The 21,367-nt window shown below is 34.5% G+C and overlaps 3 protein-coding genes and 1 pseudogene across 4 annotated transcripts; 2 read left to right on the top strand and 2 right to left on the bottom strand.

Annotated features, from left to right (window-relative positions):
• The first annotated feature begins 8,169 nt into the window (after positions 1-8,169).
• On the top strand, positions 8,170-9,868 carry LOC105801262 (NADPH-dependent aldehyde reductase 1, chloroplastic-like; annotated as a pseudogene).
• Positions 9,869-9,914: 46 nt separating this feature from the next.
• LOC105761012 (mevalonate kinase) lies at positions 9,915-12,666 on the bottom strand. The gene is given in 5 exon segments (XM_052623298.1): positions 9,915-10,613; positions 10,804-11,223; positions 11,304-11,509; positions 11,599-11,842; positions 12,099-12,666. Coding segments are annotated over 5 exon segments (1,116 nt in total). The 5' UTR covers positions 12,226-12,666; the 3' UTR covers positions 9,915-10,494.
• Positions 12,667-13,462: 796 nt separating this feature from the next.
• LOC105804838 (amidase 1) lies at positions 13,463-15,814 on the bottom strand. 2 transcript variants are annotated; one of them, XM_012637620.2, is made up of 9 exons: positions 15,626-15,814; positions 15,275-15,454; positions 15,069-15,193; positions 14,859-14,984; positions 14,592-14,774; positions 14,358-14,502; positions 14,094-14,262; positions 13,881-14,015; positions 13,463-13,769 (listed from the first exon to the last, which is right to left on the bottom strand). In XM_012637620.2, exons 1-9 carry the CDS (start codon positions 15,733-15,735, stop codon positions 13,617-13,619), a joined length of 1,326 nt encoding a protein of 441 aa, XP_012493074.1. In that variant the 5' UTR covers positions 15,736-15,814; the 3' UTR covers positions 13,463-13,616. The 2 variants fall into 2 exon arrangements, with proteins under 2 accessions (XP_012493074.1, XP_012493075.1); XM_012637621.2 differs by having other exon boundaries at positions 15,275-15,427; positions 15,626-15,812.
• Positions 15,815-18,196: 2,382 nt separating this feature from the next.
• LOC105804837 (receptor-like protein EIX2) lies at positions 18,197-21,317 on the top strand. The gene is made up of 2 exons (XM_052623559.1): positions 18,197-20,127; positions 20,177-21,317. Exons 1-2 carry the CDS (start codon positions 18,197-18,199, stop codon positions 21,315-21,317), a joined length of 3,072 nt encoding a protein of 1,023 aa, XP_052479519.1.
• Positions 21,318-21,367: the final 50 nt, after the last annotated feature.

Below are 21,367 nucleotides of genomic sequence, written 5' to 3' on the forward strand. Positions count from 1 at the left end.
CATTCTTTTCCTCCTCTTTCCCTAATATGGGATTTTTATCAAAATAATCCAAAAAATAAAAAATCTAAAATAGTATATATATTTTTTAATTACCAAAATGGTATAAAAAAACATAAAAATTTAAAAAAAAAGCTGCCGAAGGAGATGACAGCACCCTGGTGGAGGGCCTGCCATAGGCGGCACCAGTGATGCCAGTGGCAGAGGCGGCACCAATGGTGCCACTGCCACAGGCGGCACCGGCCCTTATATTGCTGGGGGGACCATTTGGCTGGGGAAGAAAGGAAAGAAAAAGAAAGGAAAGGAAAGGAAAGGAGAAGAAAGAAAAAGGAAAGGAGAAGAAGAAGAAGAGTGAGGGAAGGAAAAAGAAAGAAAAAAATAAGTAAAGGTAATTTTTTTGTATTATTTTAATTTTTTTGTAATGTTTATGTAAAAATCTATGTTATGTACATTATATGTGTTTTATTATTTTATTTAGCATATATATTTTATGAAATTTGTTTATATGAAAAACCCATGTTATGTACATTCTATGTTGATTATATAATTTTTTATGAAATTTATTTAGCATGTTGTAATGAGTTTTTTTAGAAAAATAGTATTAAAATAAAATAATAATAAAAATATGTTTAAGAAAACATAAAATATGAAAAGAATGTAAAATAATAAAATACGAAAATAAAATATTTTTGAAAGTAAAAAATCCGAAAAAAATACGAACAAAGGGTCGAAATAAGGGTTTTTACTAAATTTATTTTAAAAACACACTAAATTAATACATTTCAAACATAATGTACTAAAATGTAAAATAATAAAATTAGAAAATAATATATTTTTATTGAAAGTAATAAAATTGGGAAAAGAATACGAACAAAGGGCCAAAATAATGGTTAATTTTTGAAATTTATTTAAAAACACTAAATTAATACATTTCAAACATAATGTACTAAAATAATGTAAAATTATAAAATTATAAAATAATATATTTTATTGAAAGTAATAAAATCCGGAAAAATACGAACAAATGGCGAAATAAGGGTTAATTTTTGAAATTTATTTAAAACTCACACTAAATTAATACATTTCAAACATAATGTATTAAAATAATGTAAACTAATAAAAATAGAAAATAATATATTTTTATTGAAAGTAATAAAATTTGGAAAAAATACGAACAAAGGGCATAAATAAGAGTTAATTTTTGAAATTTATTTAAAAACACACTAAATTAATACATTTCAAACATAATGTACTAAAATAATGTAAACTAATAAAATAGAAAATAATATATTTTTATTGAAAGTAATAAAATCTGGGAAAAAATACGAACAAAGGACCGAAATAAGGGTTAATTTTTTAAATTTATTTAAAAACACACTAAATTAATACATTTCAAACATAATGTACTAAAATAATGTAAAATAATAAAAATAGAAAATAATATATTTTTATTGAAAGTAATAAAATTAGAGAAAAAATACGAACAAAAGGCCGAAATAAGGTTTTTTTACTAAATTTGTTTTGAAGTTACAGGCATCGCAATGACTCGATTGATTAACGACGATCCTCACATATCTAATGCGGCTAATAATATGGTAATATATTATTATTTGTTAATCACGAGTTCTATTAAAAAAGGATATACGTAATATATAGAAATAAATCATGTTATTCTAATATTTATTTTCTGTAATTTAATACTATCAAGGCTCGTACCGCGTATTAAGGAGTCGGGTGAATGGTATAGGATATCCCCCGGATTCACGATTGATGCCCTACTTGGAGCAAGCTGGATTCGGGTCAGCAGCATTAATTCAGACGCTCGAATTGCGGTATCATTTAATATCTGCACTAGTGGAGCAGTGGCACCTAGAGACCCACACTTTTCATTTTCCGTGCACAGTGACCTTAGAGGATGTTGCACTGCAGCTTGGGCTCCTAATCGACGGGAGTCCCTTAACGGGAGTAACTGCATTTACTGAATCGGCTGCACTATGTTATCAGCTACTAGGAGACTCGCCAAACGTGTCCCGCCTCTATCTGGTCGACTTGTTTCTGACCTATTCTTGGCATCAAGGTAACCAACCTGTAGAATGTAGCCTAGAAGACAGATGCAATCGGAAGATCTCGTGTTTTCAACAACACAGTGTTGACCCCCTCTACTAAGTTTGTGGTCATTTGACCATAATGAAAGCCCTCGTCAAAACTTTGAGCCCATTGCCACGGCTCCATTGTACCCAACCATTGTCGGAAAGATGTGTCCCTCCATGTCACTCTCAAGTCGAATCATTCTTTGCCGAAAAATATGTGGCTCTAACTCGTACGCTGTACACATATTAAGAAAAGATAAGTTGCAGTAACTCGATAACATAAAACATTACAGCTTATATTGAAAAGATAAGGTTATCATTTACCCATTACCACTACTTGTCTCTTCCAATCTGCATTCTTATAATCTTTATGAAAGTTAGCCGCAATATGACGGATACAGTAAACGGATCTCCATGGCCCACCAGAACGCCTAATTGCTGCTGTAAGAAGCCCAATTTACCCGGGCCCTTACAAAACAAAAAAATAAGCAGTCCCATGTTACAGGCCTAATACCCACCTAAGCCCAATTACCCAAACAATAACCGAACCAGCCCAAAACTAAACCCTAGAACCTTTAGCAGTTAGCAGCATCTCCAGCGCCGCATCACCTTGCGTAGTCCCCTCTCTAGCCGCCGCAAGATTCGGAGCTAGCCTCCTTCACGCGCGCCGCTCCTCTACGCACGCCATGCCTTGCGCACCGCACCTGCAACAACAAATAAAAACAAACCGCAACAAAATAATAGGGATAGCAGAATAAATTTTGTTTTTTGGATTTATTTTTCTTTTCTATTTTCGGCTATAAAAGGCCAATATTTTCAGTGTAAAAGGGGGGGATGAAAGTGAAAAGTGACCGAGAAAGAAAGACTAAAGATATACAAAAAAATTTTATAGAAAGGTTTTTTCTCTGTTTGTTCTTTTATTTTTCATTTATATATATTATATTTTTATATTTTCTCTATTTTCTATTTATTTTTGCCTAAATAAAAAAGAAAAGGAAGAGAGAACTTACCTTTTCGCCAGAATCGCCGAGCTGGTGCCCTCTCCGCCGCAATCGGAGGCCGGAGCGTCGACGGAGGCGTAGATCGGCCTAGAATGTTGGCAGCGGCGGCGGCAGAGAGAATAAGAAAACCCTAGTTAGGGTTAATTTGTCTTTAAAAAAAAAGAAAGCAAAGTTTTTTTTAAAGGAAAAATTTTGCTTTTATTGAAACTACCAAACGACGCCGTTTTAAATGGCCAAACCCGCGCGGTGACCCGACCCGAAGGGGAGGATCCGCGCGTTCTGGCTTTTAATGGTAGAATTTCGCATTTGGCCCCTGCTTTTTGTGATGCGTTTCAATTAAACTCATTTTGTTTTTTTCTTAAAATTAGTCGCGAATTTCATTTCTGTTTCAACTTGGTCCCTCGCTGCGCAGAGTTTTGGAAGGAGGGAATAATTTCTCTTTTGGTCCTCCATTATTGCTTGCGCATTCAAGTTGTTTCTTTAATTTATTTCAAATCTGCCCCACTTTTTTTTCCGTTTAGTTCAATTGAGTCCATTTTTTAGTTATTTTTATTTTTTTATGCTATTATCATTGTACCATTATTTATTATTATCATATTATTTACTATCATTTTTATAATTATCTCCAAACTTATATATGCATTAATATATAATATATATACATATTTCTTTATATAATATATATGTGTTCTTAAGCTTTAGAACATGCATGCATACATTTTCATTCATGCTTTTAAAAATTTTTATATATGTTTTATATTTTTTAACCTTCACATACATTATATTTTATACATACATACTTTTTATATTTTTATTTTACTTTCCTATTTTTTTAAACTTTAAACTTTATATATATGCATATATGTATTTTCACGATCTTCCAATACATACTTATACATTTTTATTTTGTAAATATATACACATATACATACTTTTATTTTTTATCTTATTTTCATAATTTTTACGTATATATATATATACCTATATACATACATTTTTTTGTATATACATATTTTCATATTTTTTTATATATTTAACAATTTATATATCTGTATAAATCTAAATACATTTTTTATTCTTTTATTTTTTATAAATATATATACATATTTTGTAAATACATGTACATATTATATATATATATATATATATATATATTTTATTATTCTTTTATTTCCATAACTTTTGCATACATGTATATATATGCATTGACATTTCATAATACATATACGTATATAATTTAAAATTAAGGTATGTGTTCCATGTTGTTTATTAACATTATGTCATTCCTTTTTAAACAAGAAGTTATATTTTGGTTTCGTCAGTATATCAAAATTATTTTCTCTTGATTCAAGGTTTTTTTTTGAATAAAAGCAATATTCAAAGTTTAGGATTTTCGAGGAAATTGAGCCCTAACGTATTGGGTTCCGATTTTCTTTGCTAATCCTAAATAACCGAGAATATTCTTTATTCAAAATGCATGAGAATAAAAATCATTTTTGGGAACTTAACTTGTTGTGTCCTAACGTATTGGGTATGACATGTTATTTTCTCAAAATGAAGATTTTCACATAAAATAAAAGTGATATTCAAAGTTCGGGGATTATGAGGAATTGTACCTTAACGTATTGGGACTCGATTTCTTTACATGACTTGAACAATTGATTATCCTTTTTCAAATTTCATCATTTGAGTTGATTTTAAAATCCTTTTAACCTTCGACACTAAGACATTAAATGATCAATTTGGTACCGATTTTGGGCGTTACGAGGGTGCTAACTCTTCCTCGTGCGTAACTGACTCCCGAACTCGTTTTCTCAAAATTCGTAGACCAAAATAATTTTTAAGGTGAGCCGATCACACCTTAATAAAGGATTGGTGGCGACTCTAACTTTATTTTTAAAGTCGACAACTGAAATTTTTGCTTTCAAAAAACGGTTTCGACAGCTGCAATTAAACCTTTCCCTCTATCGGAGATGATGCAAATATTATCGTTGCTAATAACATACCTCCGCAGGTTGGTAAGGAAAAATTCCCAAGATTCCAAATTCTCCCTATTTACGATGGCAAATGCTATCGGGAGCACTTTTCTATTGCCGTCTTGAGCAACCGCAAAAAGTAGGATCTGTGTATATTTTCCATATAGCCAGGTCCCGTCCACCTGCACAAATGGCTTGCAGTAGGGAAATGCTCGCACATATGGATCAAACGTCCAGAACAGTCGATAGAAAATTCTTTTTCCTGGCTATAATTGGTCGTCTGGGCCATGATAAGGTATTGTCTGTAGCTCAATCACAGTCCCCGGTACGTACTCCCGCATAGCAGCTATCCATCCTTGTAGCTCGTGATACGACGAATTATAATCCCCATACAATTACTCCATTGTCATCTGTTTAGCTATCCACGCCTTTCGATATGATGCTCGATACTGGAATCGTGCTTGCATTTCGGTAATCAGTACAAAAATTTAATGGTCGGCATGTCCTTCACCATTGGCATGATACACGTGCAGATAGTTTTCAAATCAAGTTTTCGATGATCTTCTGTCATACGTGTTGATGTGCATGTATGAGGCCCAACAAATTTTCGTATCTCCCACATCTGTGAACTTTGAATGAATGCAGCTCGTATCCGCCACTTGCAGCCTTCCGCTGCCTTCCAACACTCGCCAATATATATTGTCGGTTTAGACACTACGACTTTATAATCCACTGATATGTTTATGCTATACCATTTAATAGCAAGTACGCACTCTTCTTTACTTTCGAATCTCTGGCCTACGAATAACTCCTCATGATCAGAATTGACGGCCAGCCGGTGAGCAGGAACTATTTCAGGGTACTCCGAGAACTCAGCTACATGCGCTGCGTCGGGTCTATGAGCGATATGTGTGGCACAGGATTATTGTGCATCAAAATACGTCACATCTGGTCCCCGATCGAAGAAGCGTGAATGTTTCCATCGTTATTCAGATCTTTATCGTCAATATCATCAGGTACATCGTCCACATCGTGATCACTATCACTATCGATCTCTTCACCACAATGATCGCTTCCATCGTATCCATCATCACCAACCACATCAATATCGAGTGTAATATTCAGATCGATACCGATCCCACCTATAGTCGATTCACTATCAATGTACGATATTGGAGCCACCATCTACGGTTCTTGAGCTCCGTGTTCTTCACCATGTGCATTGACATCTTCATTTTGCTCCATACCGGCTAACTCAGCAAATAAGTGAATCAGTACATTCTTGTCACTCCTATTCCCACAGTAAAGAGCGACCATTGTCTCCACGTCTTCGTCGTCTACAAGTTCCATTTTGGTGAATTTGATCGGATTTGTCGAAACTGGAAACTTGTGGAAAATTTTTGATATCCTTCTCCCACAACGTCTAACAATTTTTGCATTAATCATTCCCTTCATATCACCCAACAAGACATTTCTATTAAATCACATTCCTATTTGTTGTCGACATTCAAATATACATCCAATAGTTGTTGTCAAGATGATTTCATCGAAATAAACGCATACAAAAAACTTATCATCCATCTTCAATATTTAATCTGTAAAAAAAAACAAAATTTCGAAAAACAATCTCGATCAGTAAAAAAATTACTTAAATAAAAAAATTAATGTTTCAATGTGCAATTTTTCATTCTTAAACTCATACTATTTCACTTATCATTTTGTACATGAACAACGTTTAACCACTAATCCTAATAACTACCACAATAACAATAATAATAGTTTTTACTCAAAATAATACTAATTAACAATAATAATTAGGGTTTTACTAAAATAATAACTAAAATAATATAATGTAAAACTAACAATCATACTAACTAAAATAATAATTAGGGTTTTTACTAATCCTAATAACTAACTATAATAATAATATTAGTTTTTACTAACAATAATACTAAGTAACAATAATTATTGATAACTAAACCCTAAAACTAACAATAATAATACTAACTAAAATCATCAATTTCAGTTTTATTAATCTTAATAACTAACAATAATAACTAAACTAACAACAAAAATAATAAAAATTATACAAAAAACATAATAACAAGACAATCCATTATTTTTTTAAAAAATACCTTATTTTTTTCTATTTTTTTCTTCTATTTCTCTCTTTCCGGCACCACCTCCTCCTCCTTCTTCTTCTTCTCCTTCAGCTCTCTTCTTCTTTTTCTCTTTCAGCTGGGCTGAATCGGTTTAAATAATTGAAGTGGTGCCGCCTTTGCCACAGGCACCATTGGTGCCGCCTCTACCACAGGCACCATTGGTGCCGCCTGTGGCAGGCCCACCATCAGATTTAACTATTTTTTTTGTACCATTTTCATAAATAAAAAAAAAGGTTATACTATTTTGGTATTTTTTTTATTTTTTAGTATTATTTTAGTAAAAATCCCCCCTAATATTCTATCAAATAAAAAAATATTTTATTATTATTAATTATGGATAGACTTTTAATTATTCGTGAGCATATTCAATTATATATTTACGAACATGTTTGCAAAATGTTTGCTTAATATTTATATATAAATACATGCAACTTAAATAAGCAAACAAATAAATAATTTTAAATAAATGAATTTTAATATAAAATTTAAAATTATTAACGAACACAAATTAAACACAAAACAAAATTAAAAAAGAATAAAATGAAAATAAATAGAAATTCATTTCTTTCAAATTTCATTCATTTACAACCCTAATTATTTGATAATCTATATTAAAAAATTAATTAAATTTGATGTTATGAATCAAATAAATATTAATTCAATCAATGAGATTAAGAAAACAAAATTTAAAAATAATGTATAATATATGGACATTTATATATTTTATCATCTTATAATTAAAAAATTTATTTAAGTCATTGAATTGTTAAAATTATTATTATATAACTTTTTCTATTTATATTGTCTACATCAATCAAAAGCTCTCTTTCTCTTCTCTTCTACATTTACCTTTTTATAAAACAACTTTACAAATCTATGAACTAACATCCAAACAGCTCTTTTCTTTGATTTTTTACATTAACCGTCAGCTCTCTTCTTCTATATGTCAATCATTGATTCCACTGTAGTTTCTTGACATCCAAACAAAATACAAATCAGTGTTCAAAGAAATACTATTTTTATTAAAATATTTCAAACTTTTAAAGGGCTTAAGAAGATTTTTTTTTTGAGGGGTTTAATAAGGAGTTTTAAAAGTTTTGAAAGGCCCATGAATTTACAAAATTTTAAAACCTAATTAAAGTTTTCATGATAACAGCACTTTTTTCAAAATTTAGAGGCCGAAACACCCTTGGCTCCCATAAAGATCAGCGAATCTTTACTCAATCGTATCATTGATATTACAATTATTTTTATATTTATTAAATAACTATAACTATATATTTACACATTTATAAGAAAATTACTTAACCACAAATACTTTTTTGGGTGTAATTATTTTATACTTATTAAATAATTATATATTTTTAAGTTTATATAAAAATAAAATTAATTTTCTCGTTGATATATATATATTTTAATATCATTAATTTATTTAATTATTATAAAATAATAATATCATTTTTATATTTTATAGTATTTTGTACGACAATGCCAAATATTAAAAATCTTATTATAATTGTTGATTAAATTTTAACTCAGTTGACATTATAAGAAAATATGAGTTTAAATATATTGAAGCGAGTTATTTTTTTATCGAAATTTTTTATAGTAATTTGCACGTACTTTATTTTAATTTTTCATAAGAACATTTTGGACACCTTACACGTACTTTCTCATAGCATGTTTATTTTCTTTTCCAATTTAATTGTAGTAGCAGCACAGTATATATTTCTCAATTTGAGGGTTTTTCTTTTTTTCCAGGGAAAGATGACTTTGGTTACCGGTGGTGATTCTGGGATAGGCCGATCAGTTTGCCATTTATAGGGTGCAACCGTGGCCTTCACATATGTGAAGGCTCAAGAGGATAAGGATGCAAAGGACACCCTAGAGATGCTGAAAAAGGATAAGACCTCAGATGCCAAGGATCCCATGGCTGTACCTGCGGATTTGGGGTTTGATAAGAACTCCAAACAGGTTGTCGATGACATCGTGAAAGTGTACAGTCGGATAGATATTCTGGTTAACAATGCAGCTGAACAGTACGAGAGCAGTGTGGAGGTGATTGATGAGGAAAGGCTTTTAAGGGTGTTTAGGACCAACATCTTGTCTTACTTGTTTATTACCAGGTGATGGTGATTGATTATATGTGATGTGAAGATTTGTATAGGCATGCTTTGAAGCACATGAAGGAAGGGAGTTCCATTATAAACACAACATCGGCGAATGCATACTTGATTACACAGCAACCAAGGGTGCCATTGTGGCTTTCACTAGAGGCCTTTCACTTCAGCTTGTCAACAAAGGAATTCGAGTTAATGGTGTTGCATCAGGACCGATATGGACTCCGTTGATACCAGCATCCTTTGATAAAGAGGAGACTGCCCAGTTTGGAAACGATGTACCGATGAAGAGAGCTGACCATCCTATTGAAGTTGCACCCTGCTATGTGTTCCTTGCCTGTAATGTTTGCTCTTCCTACATAACTGGTCAAGTCCTCCATCTGATGGCAGCGTCATAGTGAATGCTTGATATGCAAGTTAGAGATGGAACGTATGCTTAGAACGATGAATGTTGGGGTTGTTTTGTTTCTGTAGAAAAACACTTTTTGGTCCTTGGGATCTCTAAGAAATAATAAGGGAAGAAACCAGGACCCTTATCAAATAAGATCAAATGTTTATACAATTATACCTAGTGATTTGCCTTCAATTTTCACTATGCATTTGTAAGTCTGTAGCAAAAGTTTTTGAGTACATACTGGATACAAGGCCTTTCCATAAAGATTTGACTACGAAGCTGCCTCAATAGGATGCAGCATTAAAGCCAAAGCTGCTAATGCAAAAAAACATAGGTCACGATCAGTGCGAGTGAGTTTTTCAGAGGAAAGTAACCATTGATGCTTAATGGAAACAGAAAGGTAACAAAAACAAATGCAAATTTGCATAGTTTTGTTTCTGTCACACTGGTATAAGCACGCATTTAACATACACAATCTTCATATGGTGCCTTGTGGGAAAAGAAAACTTACATGTAGGTCTTTAACATGAGGCCAAAAGATTACAGTGAACTCAAATTCAAAACAACAGACTAATGTTACCTAGGAGAATGGAAGCAGCTACAGCAGTGTTGTTTTCTGCAGCAGTTGTTTGCTCCATTCTGGATATATAGCATAGTACAGAAAACAGATATAAACAGAAGTAGCTATAACACAGTCTTCATGTTGTTATTCAGAGGAAGATCTAACTGCGATTTTCAGATATGGGGAAGGGAATCAGGAACATCCATCAAAAGAAATTTGGACTCCTTTCCCTCCAATCCTAGCTGTGAAACATTGGAACCCGTATGATTCTAGCTCCTTGACTAGTTTATCCACAATTGCTCCTGGTAGCTCTGGTTCATGTTGTCAAAGGGAATAAGTGAATTCATACGAGATTCAATAAAGTATAAATTAAGGAGCAAAAGATATGATCGAAGTGTAATAATGGTTTACAGAAATCACCGATAGAAACACAAACGAGCAGTTTCTAATTGAACCATAAATGGCACAGGTATATATAAGCAAATTAAAGAGAACTAGAACGAGGATACAAGTAGGTAAAAGTGAGCCAACAACCTCCACCACCAGCTCCTGTCAACTTGGAAGCTAGCTTATGCTTCATTGCTATTTGAAGAACAGTTTCTATAGATGCATGGGTAACACCTATAGATAGGAGCAAACCCTGATTCATTTCCATTAACTCTCTTAGCCTGTCTTCATTTGCAGTTACAGATAAATCATCTACAGTATGTGACTGGATAATCGTAGACCATTCCTTGCTGATAGATTCAATGGCATTTAACACACAACACAAGGCATCGGGATGCCTTGATTTCCTTGCTGAAACATTGGCAATCAATGCCTTTGTATCCCTCCCAACTTTTGTGTTGGTAATCAGCATTCTCAATGGCATATTGGAATCGATACCAGTCATACTACCTCACTTGTATCTTATCACGTTACCTGTCCCATGAAAAAGAGAAATTAATCAATCACGTAGATATGGATAAAAAATAAACAATGATGCTTTCCAAGTTACATACCAAATGTGCTAACTGAGTTGTCAACACCAAAGGGTCTCCCATGAATTATCTTCTCCTCTTCAAATGCCCATTTATTCACATCCAATTTCATAGAATCAGAAAAAGCTGGCAGAGCTGCTGAAAGTGCAACACAATATGCAGCTGATGAGCCAAGAGCAGCACCCAATGGAAGCTCAGAAGTTACAATTACTGTACCTGGCTTAAACCTGACTCATACAGTCACTGAGTCCATAACTAGACCATCGATACTCAACACGAAAAAGAGTTACATCGAAACATCAAACAGCATACATACCCTAGGATAGAGGTGTAGAGCCAAAGAAATGCACAAACACCTGAAGCAAGACCAATCCTTGTCTCAGGGAAACTTTGCTCATCAACTAGAGCAGTAATAGATTTAACAGTTTCCAATGAGCATAATGTAGGTGTCGAAGAAAATGGAGAACCCAAGTGAGATAACACTTCTTTGATTCTTTTGATTGGCCATGAAAAGTCTAATCCAACATCCTCGAGCTGAAGTCTTATTGAATCTTCATTCTCTGTGGAATAAAATCAAACGCAATGAAATGAAATAAAATAGAGTCAAGGGAGATCCCCTCATCAATCATCATCCAACAAATTACATGAAAAACAATAGAAAGAAAGTAAGAAACAAGCAAAACGTGGGAACTAAATTATAATTTTCTATGATCTCGAAAGGGTGTCTGACAATCATCATTTAAACAATCTCAAAAAGATCAATAGTTACATATCATGTGAATAAATAAAGAAAGAGAGAGAGAGAGAGAGAGATACCAGAGTGAAGACGAAGAGAGACAACAGTATAGAGATCAATGGAGGAAGCAACAGCAGTATATCCATGAACCACGGCATGTTCACCGGCGAGAATAATCATCCCCGGAGCTCTGGCAGTAATCTCCATTTTCCGGTTCTTTCTCCGTTTATTGGGTTTCTTCCAAAATCAACTTCTTTTCTTTTTTAAGATAAAAGAGACTTTGAAAGTTAAGTGATGGTGTGGAAGGTTGGAGCAAATATTGAAAAGGAAACGAGGCAGCTCGGTGGCGGCCGTGGGTTGGCCTAGGAGGCGGAGGAGGTGGCTGAGCAAAGGAAGTTGAAGTCACTTCTCTGCGCCAATCAAACCAGACTGAATTCTTGTCTTGTTTGCTCGTCTGCTTGTGTTCTTATAACTTGAGATTGAAGTCATGCCCACGAGACTTGCTGGCGCGTGAATTTCTCAATGCTTAATTTGGCAAGTTAACTTTTATTTATTATTATTTTGAGATTGGTCTAATTCTGCTCACAGTCTCTTTACTCTTCTCACATTTATAATATGGTCCCTCTTCTCCTTTAGTTTTTTTAAGTTACAAGTTCCAACCTAGTTAATACAATAAATTATTATAAGCATTAAATTGAATAACTAGTTCAGGACTGAGTGAGATTTAAATACGAGATCTCAAAGTTTGCCTTTTCCTCTTCTTTTAATCCCATAAATTTATCCCTCTACACTTTTGTTTCAATAAAACTCAATTGATAATATCTAAAAGAAAATCATTAAATTGGATTACATGAAATTTTTAAAATAAATTAAAATTGATAATGTTGTCAGCTTAAAGTCATGTGAAAACCATAAAAGCAAAGAAAATATTGACTTTTACTTTGCTTTTTAGAACAATGCTGAAGATTCTCACAATTCCATATTCAGAATCAAAACCTTATAATCCCATATTTAATATTTTTATTTTGCTTATGTGGCCTTCCATATTTATAATATTCCGATTTCGTTGATAGTGTGTTATCAATTGAACTTCAATTATCATATTATGAGACTAAAGGGATAAGTGCAAAGAGTATAAGGATAAAAAGCATAATTAGACCTTTAATATTTGGCAAGTTAACATTGAAAATTTTAATGGTGTAATGGGCTTGAAAATGTTGTAGGTTGGTGAACAAATTGTCTAAAGATTAGATTCACTAGAATCTGATCTAAGAACAGGGATTATTAGTAAAATAGAATTTTCGGAGATATAGAAAGATGCAAAACTCTATATTTCTATTCTATTTTTCTCTATTTAAATTATTATATATACATACGCAATAGAGGAAGATAAAAAGTAAAAATTCGCTTTTTATCTTGTTGCTAGAGGTTTACTCATTAGTAATATCAGATAATGATAATAATAATTCAAATTCTTACTGTTTATCCTCAAAGGAGTACCAAACATTCTAACAATTAAATATTAATTTTTTTATTCGAATCTTATACTAGTTTCAGAAATTATGCAGAAGAGAAAAGACTGGAAAAGAAATGAAAGTTCAGTTAGTAAATTTCTCAGCAAATCCAGCTTCTTCTTGAATGGTATCATATAAAGCCTCAACTAGATTCAGCAGAAAAGCATCTGAACCATGTTTTGCTAGCAAGGAGATAGATACAGGCAGATTATTATGCATCCCCAATGGAATACTCACCTGTAAAAAAACAAAAACAAGATCATTTTGATATTTTCAGGGCCTTTTTCTTGTGCAGTGTTCTGTTTTGTGTGCGTGTGTATGTGTATGTCTCTGAGAGAGAAAGAGGACCTGACAGAATCCGGATACTCCGGCAATGGATAGCAAGCTGAAAGCTCTAGCACGAAACACTTCGAGCGAGGCCAAATCCATTTGTAGCTTTGGTGGATCACCTGGAACTGTAGGAAGAACAAGGATGCCTTCATCCTGAAGAAACTAAACACATCAGTGCTATGAAGGAATTACAATCTTTGTTGCTCTTTTGGCAAGTTTGTTGTTAAGTACCTTAAGAAGATCCGTAAGAGCAGCGCGTAATTCAGTCTGAACAGAGCGGTAGATGCCGATGTTTTCTTCTGGTGATCTAACGGCATCCCATATACGCTCGGATAGTCGGGGGCCTAAATTAGGATTCACCGTCGTTATCCATTCGGCATGGTTTTTCTTGAATTCGTACCTATGAAATGAAACACAAAACAAAGTTCAGGAGTCGATATAAGGATCGGCATTCAGGTTGACTGAATCGGTTAAAAGTTTCAGGATGCTTTGCACCTTTGAAGCAATCGCATCGAGCTTGAAAGGGCGGCCAATGACGGTATATTATATGCATGATCGTTCCCCTTAGCCATGAAATGATGCGAACTTGGTACTTTTTCCTTCACATAGTCTCCAAGATTTACATGCTTTAGAATTGAACCTGCAGTGGTAAATGTATAAAGTGCATCTGACCTGAATAAACTCTACCATCTCAATACCATAAATGAGTTTTTGCAGTTTGATTATTACCTCCAAAGAGCTTCTCTATTGATTTTATGAGAACTCCAGTTGTTCGAGCACTTGGAATGCTCGACAAACTGAAGCAATCTTCTGGAATAAAAATCTGACTAGGTCTGACAGGGTTGACATTAGGTAAATGCAGCAGAACACGTCCGACTCGGTTTAAAACTGCAGGATCTCTAGCAAACCATCCTACACTAGAAATAATGCTCGAAGAATGACTCGTAAAATCGACCAGTTCGACAACTTACACAGGATCTCTCAACCATTACTTACCGACAGTATCAAAACTCTGAGCCATTGGAATAACTCCAGAAGTACTAATGGCATCATGTGAAGGCCTAAACCCGAGAATCCCACAATATGATGCAGGAACTCTCACACTTCCTCCGGTGTCGGATCCTATTTAAAAGACCGAAACAAACTTCAAATAAAAATATGGAGGAAACCAAGAAATCGAGTCCTTGTTAAAGAAGGAATTTGCACCTAAGGAGAAGTCGACGAGCCCTGCGCCTACTGCAACAGCAGAGCCACTGGAAGATCCTCCAGGTACTCTATCTGGTGCACATGGATTTGTGGGAGTGCCATAATGTATGTTTTCTCCATTTATACTGAAAAACAAAGGGGAACAGTTTAGTCACATATATAGGTGGCAAATATGGAAAGAGATTGAAGGACTTGAAAATTCTAACCAGTATGCCATTTCATCCATGATAGTCTTGCCAACACAAGTGGCACCTCCTTCTAAGACATCGAGCACAGCCGGTGCGGTCAATGTGGCGGCTGAATGAGTCCTTTTCCAGTCAGGGTTTCCAAACCCAGTCACATATCCATCCACATCAAATCTATTTCCATGTTTTAACATGTAGATACTCGCATAAACAATTGGACAGATAAGCTTTATATTGATAAAGTTGAAGACCCAAAGAGGAAACAATGGGTATATGAGCATTAAAGAACACCAGAACAAGAAGCATGCTTTGAGCTATATCCAGTAACCATAATCATAGAAAATAAAGATTATTAAATAGAAATTGACTTACATGTCTTTAACAGCAAAAGTGAGGCCACTAAGGGGAAGTTGCTGAGAGGAAGAAGTTGGTTGGAGAATAAATTTCTCGACGAAGGCTCCTGATTCCGAGGTCTTAGCCATATCTGTAACTGTTCTTTCTCCACGTTGTGAAGTATTTTTCAGTCAGAGATAAGTGAATTTTGTGAAGAACTGGCGTCAGTTTGAAGATAAGTGCTCTCTTAGGTTGCCTTGTCAGCACAACATTATTTTTCTCAAAGAGTGTCATTACTCTTTTACCCTTTTGTCTCTTGTAGAGTAGCTGGCTTTTGACAGTTAAAAGAAGGTTAAAAAGATGATATTTTCCTGTAGTTTGGTTGCAAAAGATATTATTGGTAAGATGAGACCCAAATTACTAAAGATTTGAGTAAAAATATATTTTGGACCTATTATCATATAACCAGCTCCATCAAACATCATAATTATCATCTTTAGGACATAAAAATTATTTTATATTTTTAAAATTTTTATCCATTTTCTATTTCTCACTATTTACCCTAATCTTAGGTAATTAAAAAATAAAATTAATTACGTCTTCTATCTTTCTTTGACATCTTTTACGTCTTAATAAATAAGAATTGTTTTATTAGGTTGAAAAACATTACAATAAAAGATGTTGTGAAAATAAAATAAAATGAAAAGGAAAATTGGAACAAATGGTGGTAGGTGGTGATGATGGGAACGATGAATGGTCAGGATAACAATATCTTTCAAAACATTTTTAAAAAATATATAGTGTTTCAATAGTTGTAAATGAAAAGTTAAGTAAGTAAAATTATGTCATCTAGTTATTAATTAAAAGTTGCCACTATTTATAATGATGAGTTATATATCTTAAATTTAAAAGTTATGTCACTTGATTATTATAAATAGTTATAATTATTCAAGTAGCTATCTATTAAATAATTATATTTATCGCTAAAAAGATGACTATCCATTCATGAAGTTATGTCCTTATGAAGACGCATAAGGCCTCCTATAAATAGGAGGAAATAGGAATGAACTTTTATTTGCATGACACATAAAAAAAAACATAGAAACAAATTTTATTTCTATTCTCCCTCCATCTTTTATATTCCTTTATTGTTCTATAAAGAATTACGGTAGAAATTCTGTATAGAAGCTTAATGCTCAGTGGATTGTTTCCGTCAATGCAAAACATAGACAGTCATTGTGCTTCATTATATTCTCGAGGTTCATTTTTCAGTATCTCTTTTACACAGCATAATATTAATGGGGGTGAATAGAACCTTAAAGAAAATGGCATTGATACACACCTTGAAACCTTCGTTAATTTCTCATAAGTTTTATCTGAAATGACGTTTATACCCACATAAAATATTGACTATAAGAGTTTTAAGAGAAAACACACCATTTATTCAATGAAGAGATAAGGAGGAAGTACTTGCATTCCAAAAATAAGTTCTTAACTATGTCCATATCTAATCTTCCAAGACATATCCTGTAAGATATCTCAAATTTGGAGTAACCTAGTATTCCTGCTAACCTTCCAAGATCCAGTATAGTGTTGTTTTTGAAGTTAGTTGTTTCCAAGATTAGTTATTCTCAATATGATGTTGTTCCCATATAGTGTGATTTCTAAAGGTAGTTGTTCTCGAGAGTTGTTGTCCCAAAGATAGTTTTTCTTAACAGAGTATTGTCTTAAAAGTAGTTGTTCCCAAAGGTACTCCTGCAGAGAATAACATTTCTTGAAATTATTATTGATAGAAGCATTAGTAATAAGAAACAAGCATTGCTAACAAGTGATGTGCCTCCTTTCCATCCTGTGTACTAAACTTCATAATAACTGATACCTAGCCTCTTCTTGATTATATAATATATAATGGAAGACATTTCAACTTCATTCCAGTGGAGGTGGCCGTATAAGGATGTTATGGCTGGAAAGGGGAGGGTAGGGATTGAGAGAGATTTGAAAATATAATATAAGAAAATGGTGGGAATTCTTTAGAGGGTGTCTTCGTCAAGGCTGAATGCTTCTCAATAAAAACTGCAGTGAATCATACTGGGACCATAATGACAATGTTTTTCCACAAAATATTATATATTACAAAAATAGATTCCATAAGCATTTAGACTTTGGTTTAGTCAACTTTACTATATTATATAATCAAATTTTCCATACCTCCCAGATTAAAACCCAAGTCATATGTTTTTATACACTTGTAGAAGTAACTTTCATTCATGGGCTACAGGAGCTGTGACCGAGTCTTGGTAGACCAAAGAACATTTATTTTATACAAGTAGCCATGGAAAGGAAAAAAGTCTCCAAAGAAATGTGTGAAGCTGCCCTAATCTTCTAAAAGAGGTGTTCAAATATATACTATTTTACATATAATTGTCAATGACTAAATTACTTACTTGAGAAAAAAGATATAAATGTATTGGATACGTAAGATTTCCTATGTAAGAGAATAAAATAAAACCGGAAAGACTCTTCCTTGCGGCACCTCTAATGCAAGACACTTTTATATAAATTAGCTTCAAGATGAAGACAACTCCACCAACTTCACTTTCTTCACTTTGCATGGTCATGGACAATTCCAAGAAACTTGGAACTATTGTTTTCTTAGAGTTGTTTTGTCTCGGTTGTCTTGTTATTAGTATTTTCAAAGCAATCTCGGATGTTGCTTGTATTGAAAGTGAGAGACAGGCTCTTCTGAGGTTCAAACAAAACCTGACAGATCCTTCGGACCAGCTTGCCTCTTGGAGCAATGGGGGCAACTGTTGTGACTGGACTGGTCTTGTATGTGACAACTTAACCGGTCATGTCATCGAGCTTCATCTTGGAAATCTTCATAATCCAACCGAAGATACCGGCTTTCCAGGCGAGCCTTTTGAGCGGTCTAGATTGAGTGGCAAGGTAGTTTCTTCTTTGCTTGATTTGAAGCATTTGCGGTACCTGGACCTGAGTGGGAACAATTTTGGAGGACAAATTCCTGGATTCCTTGGTTCTTTGCACAATCTTAGATATCTCAACCTCTCTAATGCTGGATTTGAGGGTTCGGTTCCCCCTCAACTCGGAAACCTTACACATCTGCAGTACCTTGATCTCCATGATACTTTATCTACATATCTGTATGCAGAGAATCTTCAATGGCTTACCTATCTTACAAAGCTGAAATCCCTTGATTTGAGTGGTGTAACTCTCAGCAAAGCCTCCCATTGGTGCAAAGCCTCCCATTGGTTAGAGGTGACAAATGCTCTCCCCTCTTTGATTGCTTTAAGTCTATCCAACTATGATCTTGATCCTGTCCCTCCACTGAAAAATGTTAATTTCTCATCCCTGGGAGCTCTGGACCTTTCCTATAATACATTTAGTAACTCCATTTCTAGCTGGATTTTTACCCTTACTTCCCTGGTGTCACTTGATCTAAGCCATAACAGTTTCCAGGGTCAGTTCCCTGATGGTCTAAGAAACGTGACCTCTCTTACATATCTCAGCTTATCAAGCAACGGATTCAATTCATCGATACCCAATTGGTTGTACAGTTTGAACCATCTTCAGCACCTCAATCTTGGGTCCAATAACTTTCAAGGCACAATCTCAGAGGGTGTTGGAAACTTGACATCTGCCATAAGCCTCGTCTTTGCATACAACAAACTTGAAGTAGCAGCATTAAGATCATTGGGAAAGCTTTGCAGCTTGAGAATCCTTGTTCTGTCTGGTCTCAAATTGAGTCAAGACATATCAGATGTCTTAAAATCTCTGTCAGGATGCCTGTCTGATAGACTTGAGTCCTTGATTCTGGTTAACTGCCAACTTTCAGGTCATATGAGCAATCAACTTGGACAATTCAAAAATCTAGTCGACCTTTACATTACCAACAATTCGATTTTGGGTCCAATTCCAGACTCATTAAGAACACTTACATCCTTGAGAGAAGTGGACCTATCTGAAAATAGATTAAACGGGTCTTTTCCTGAATGGTTTGGACAGCTTAGGAAACTGGAAGTATTATGGATTGGTAAAAACATGTTAGAGGGTGTGGTGTCCGAGGCTCATTTCTCTAATGTCACGACACTGAGGTTACTTCAGGCTTCGGGGAATCGACTGAGTTTGAAAGTGAGTCCTGATTGGGTACCCCCATTCCAACTCAGTGTTATAGCTTTGTCATCATGGAACTTAGGCCCAAGATTTCCCAATTGGCTACGTTACCAGAAGGATTTTCTGTTTCTGGATATATCTGTTGCAGGGATAATTGATACAACTCCTGACTGGTTTTGGAACTTGTCTTCCCAGTTCTTTTATATGAACCTCTCTCACAATCAAATCCAAGGGAGAGTTGCTGGGATTCTCAACACAAATCCTCCACTTGGTTATGCATCATCCATTGATTTGAGCTCTAATTTCTTCCAGGGTCCATTACCTTGTTTGCCATCTAATGTTGGTACATTAGATCTTTCAAACAATTCATTTTCAGGGTCCATTTCACCCTTGTTGTGTTGCAAGATGAAGGAACCAAAGAGCTTGGGAACTCTTCGTTTGGCCTATAACCATCTATCTGGAACCAAAGAGCTTGGGAACTCTTCGTTTGGCCTATAACCATCTATCTGGACCAATTCCTGACTGTTGGATGAGTTGGCCAAACATATTTTCCATGGATTTAAAGAACAATAATCTAAGCGGTAGCCTTCCTAGCTCCATGGGTTCTTTAAGCTTTCTTCAGTCTTTACACCTACGCAAGAACAACCTTTCCGGAGTTTTGCCACCGTCGCTGCAGAATTGTTCATCATTGTTGGCTCTCGACCTAGGTGAGAACAAATTTGAAGGGAACATACCAAACTGGATTGGTGAAAGGCTGTCGAGAATCATGATTCTTGGTCTTCGTTCGAATGATTTCCAAGGTGATATTCCTCATGAACTCTGTGCTCTTGGTTCTCTTACAATTTTAGACCTGGCACACAACAATTTGTCAGGAAATATACCAGAATGTTTCAATAATTTTAGTTCAATGGCCAGTGTAAGAAACTCAAGTGACCCAATTTCTTATTCTTTTGGTCATTTCAAGAACTCAATAGAGACAACGTTAGTGGTGATCAAGGGAATATTGCTTGAATACAGTACCACCCTTCAACTTGTGACAAGCTTGGACCTTTCAGACAATAATTTATCTGGTCAAATCCCTGTCGGGATTACAGATCTTCTCGGGTTAAGGTCGCTCAACCTGTCGATAAATCGTTTGTTGGGAAAGATTCCTGAGACCATAGGCAATATGGGGACATTAGAATCTCTCGACTTTTCTTTCAACCAACTCTCTGGTGCAATCCCTCCAAGTATTTCAAAGTTGACGTTCTTGAGTTACTTGAACCTGGCTTACAACAATTTAACGGGGAAAATTCCATCAAGCACTCAACTCCAAAGTTTTGCTGCATCAAATTTCGCTGGTAACACCCTTTGTGGACCTCCACTCACAGATAACTGCAGCATAAATGCTGTGGAACCTGATGCTGGTGGAGGAAATAGTGAGGGATCAGAGGATGGACTTGAAGTGGATTGGTTTTGGTTTTATGTGAGTATGGCGCTGGGATTTGTTGTTGCTTTTTGGAGCTTTGCAGGGCCTTTGCTGTTTAAGAAATCATGGAGATCAGCCTATTTCCAAATGCTAGATAGCATGGGGAAGAAAGCTCGGCGGTGTTTTTGTTAGTAGTTTCTGAATCTAAAGAAGCTGAATGATGATGTAATTATGTCTTTGTT

The sequence above is a fragment of the Gossypium raimondii genome, chromosome 11, assembly GCF_025698545.1.
Source record: "Gossypium raimondii isolate GPD5lz chromosome 11, ASM2569854v1, whole genome shotgun sequence".
NCBI lineage: Eukaryota > Viridiplantae > Streptophyta > Magnoliopsida > Malvales > Malvaceae > Gossypium > Gossypium raimondii.

Excerpts from the sequence above, each read along its gene's own strand:
- LOC105804837 (XM_052623559.1), top strand. The coding sequence starts at position 18,197 with ATGGTCATGGACAATTCCAAGAAACTTGGAACTATTGTTTTCTTAGAG. Across the intron at positions 20,128-20,176 it reads TTGTTGTGTTGCAAGATGAA|GGAACCAAAGAGCTTGGGAA; the intron begins GGAACCAAAGAG and ends AACCATCTATCT.
- LOC105804838 (XM_012637620.2), bottom strand. The coding sequence starts at position 15,735 with ATGGCTAAGACCTCGGAATCAGGAGCCTTCGTCGAGAAATTTATTCTC. Across the intron at positions 15,455-15,625 it reads ACTTTTGCTGTTAAAGACAT|TATCTACATGTTAAAACATG; the intron begins GTAAGTCAATTT and ends TGTTTATGCGAG. Across the intron at positions 14,503-14,591 it reads AATAGAGAAGCTCTTTGGAG|GTTCAATTCTAAAGCATGTA; the intron begins GTAATAATCAAA and ends TTACCACTGCAG.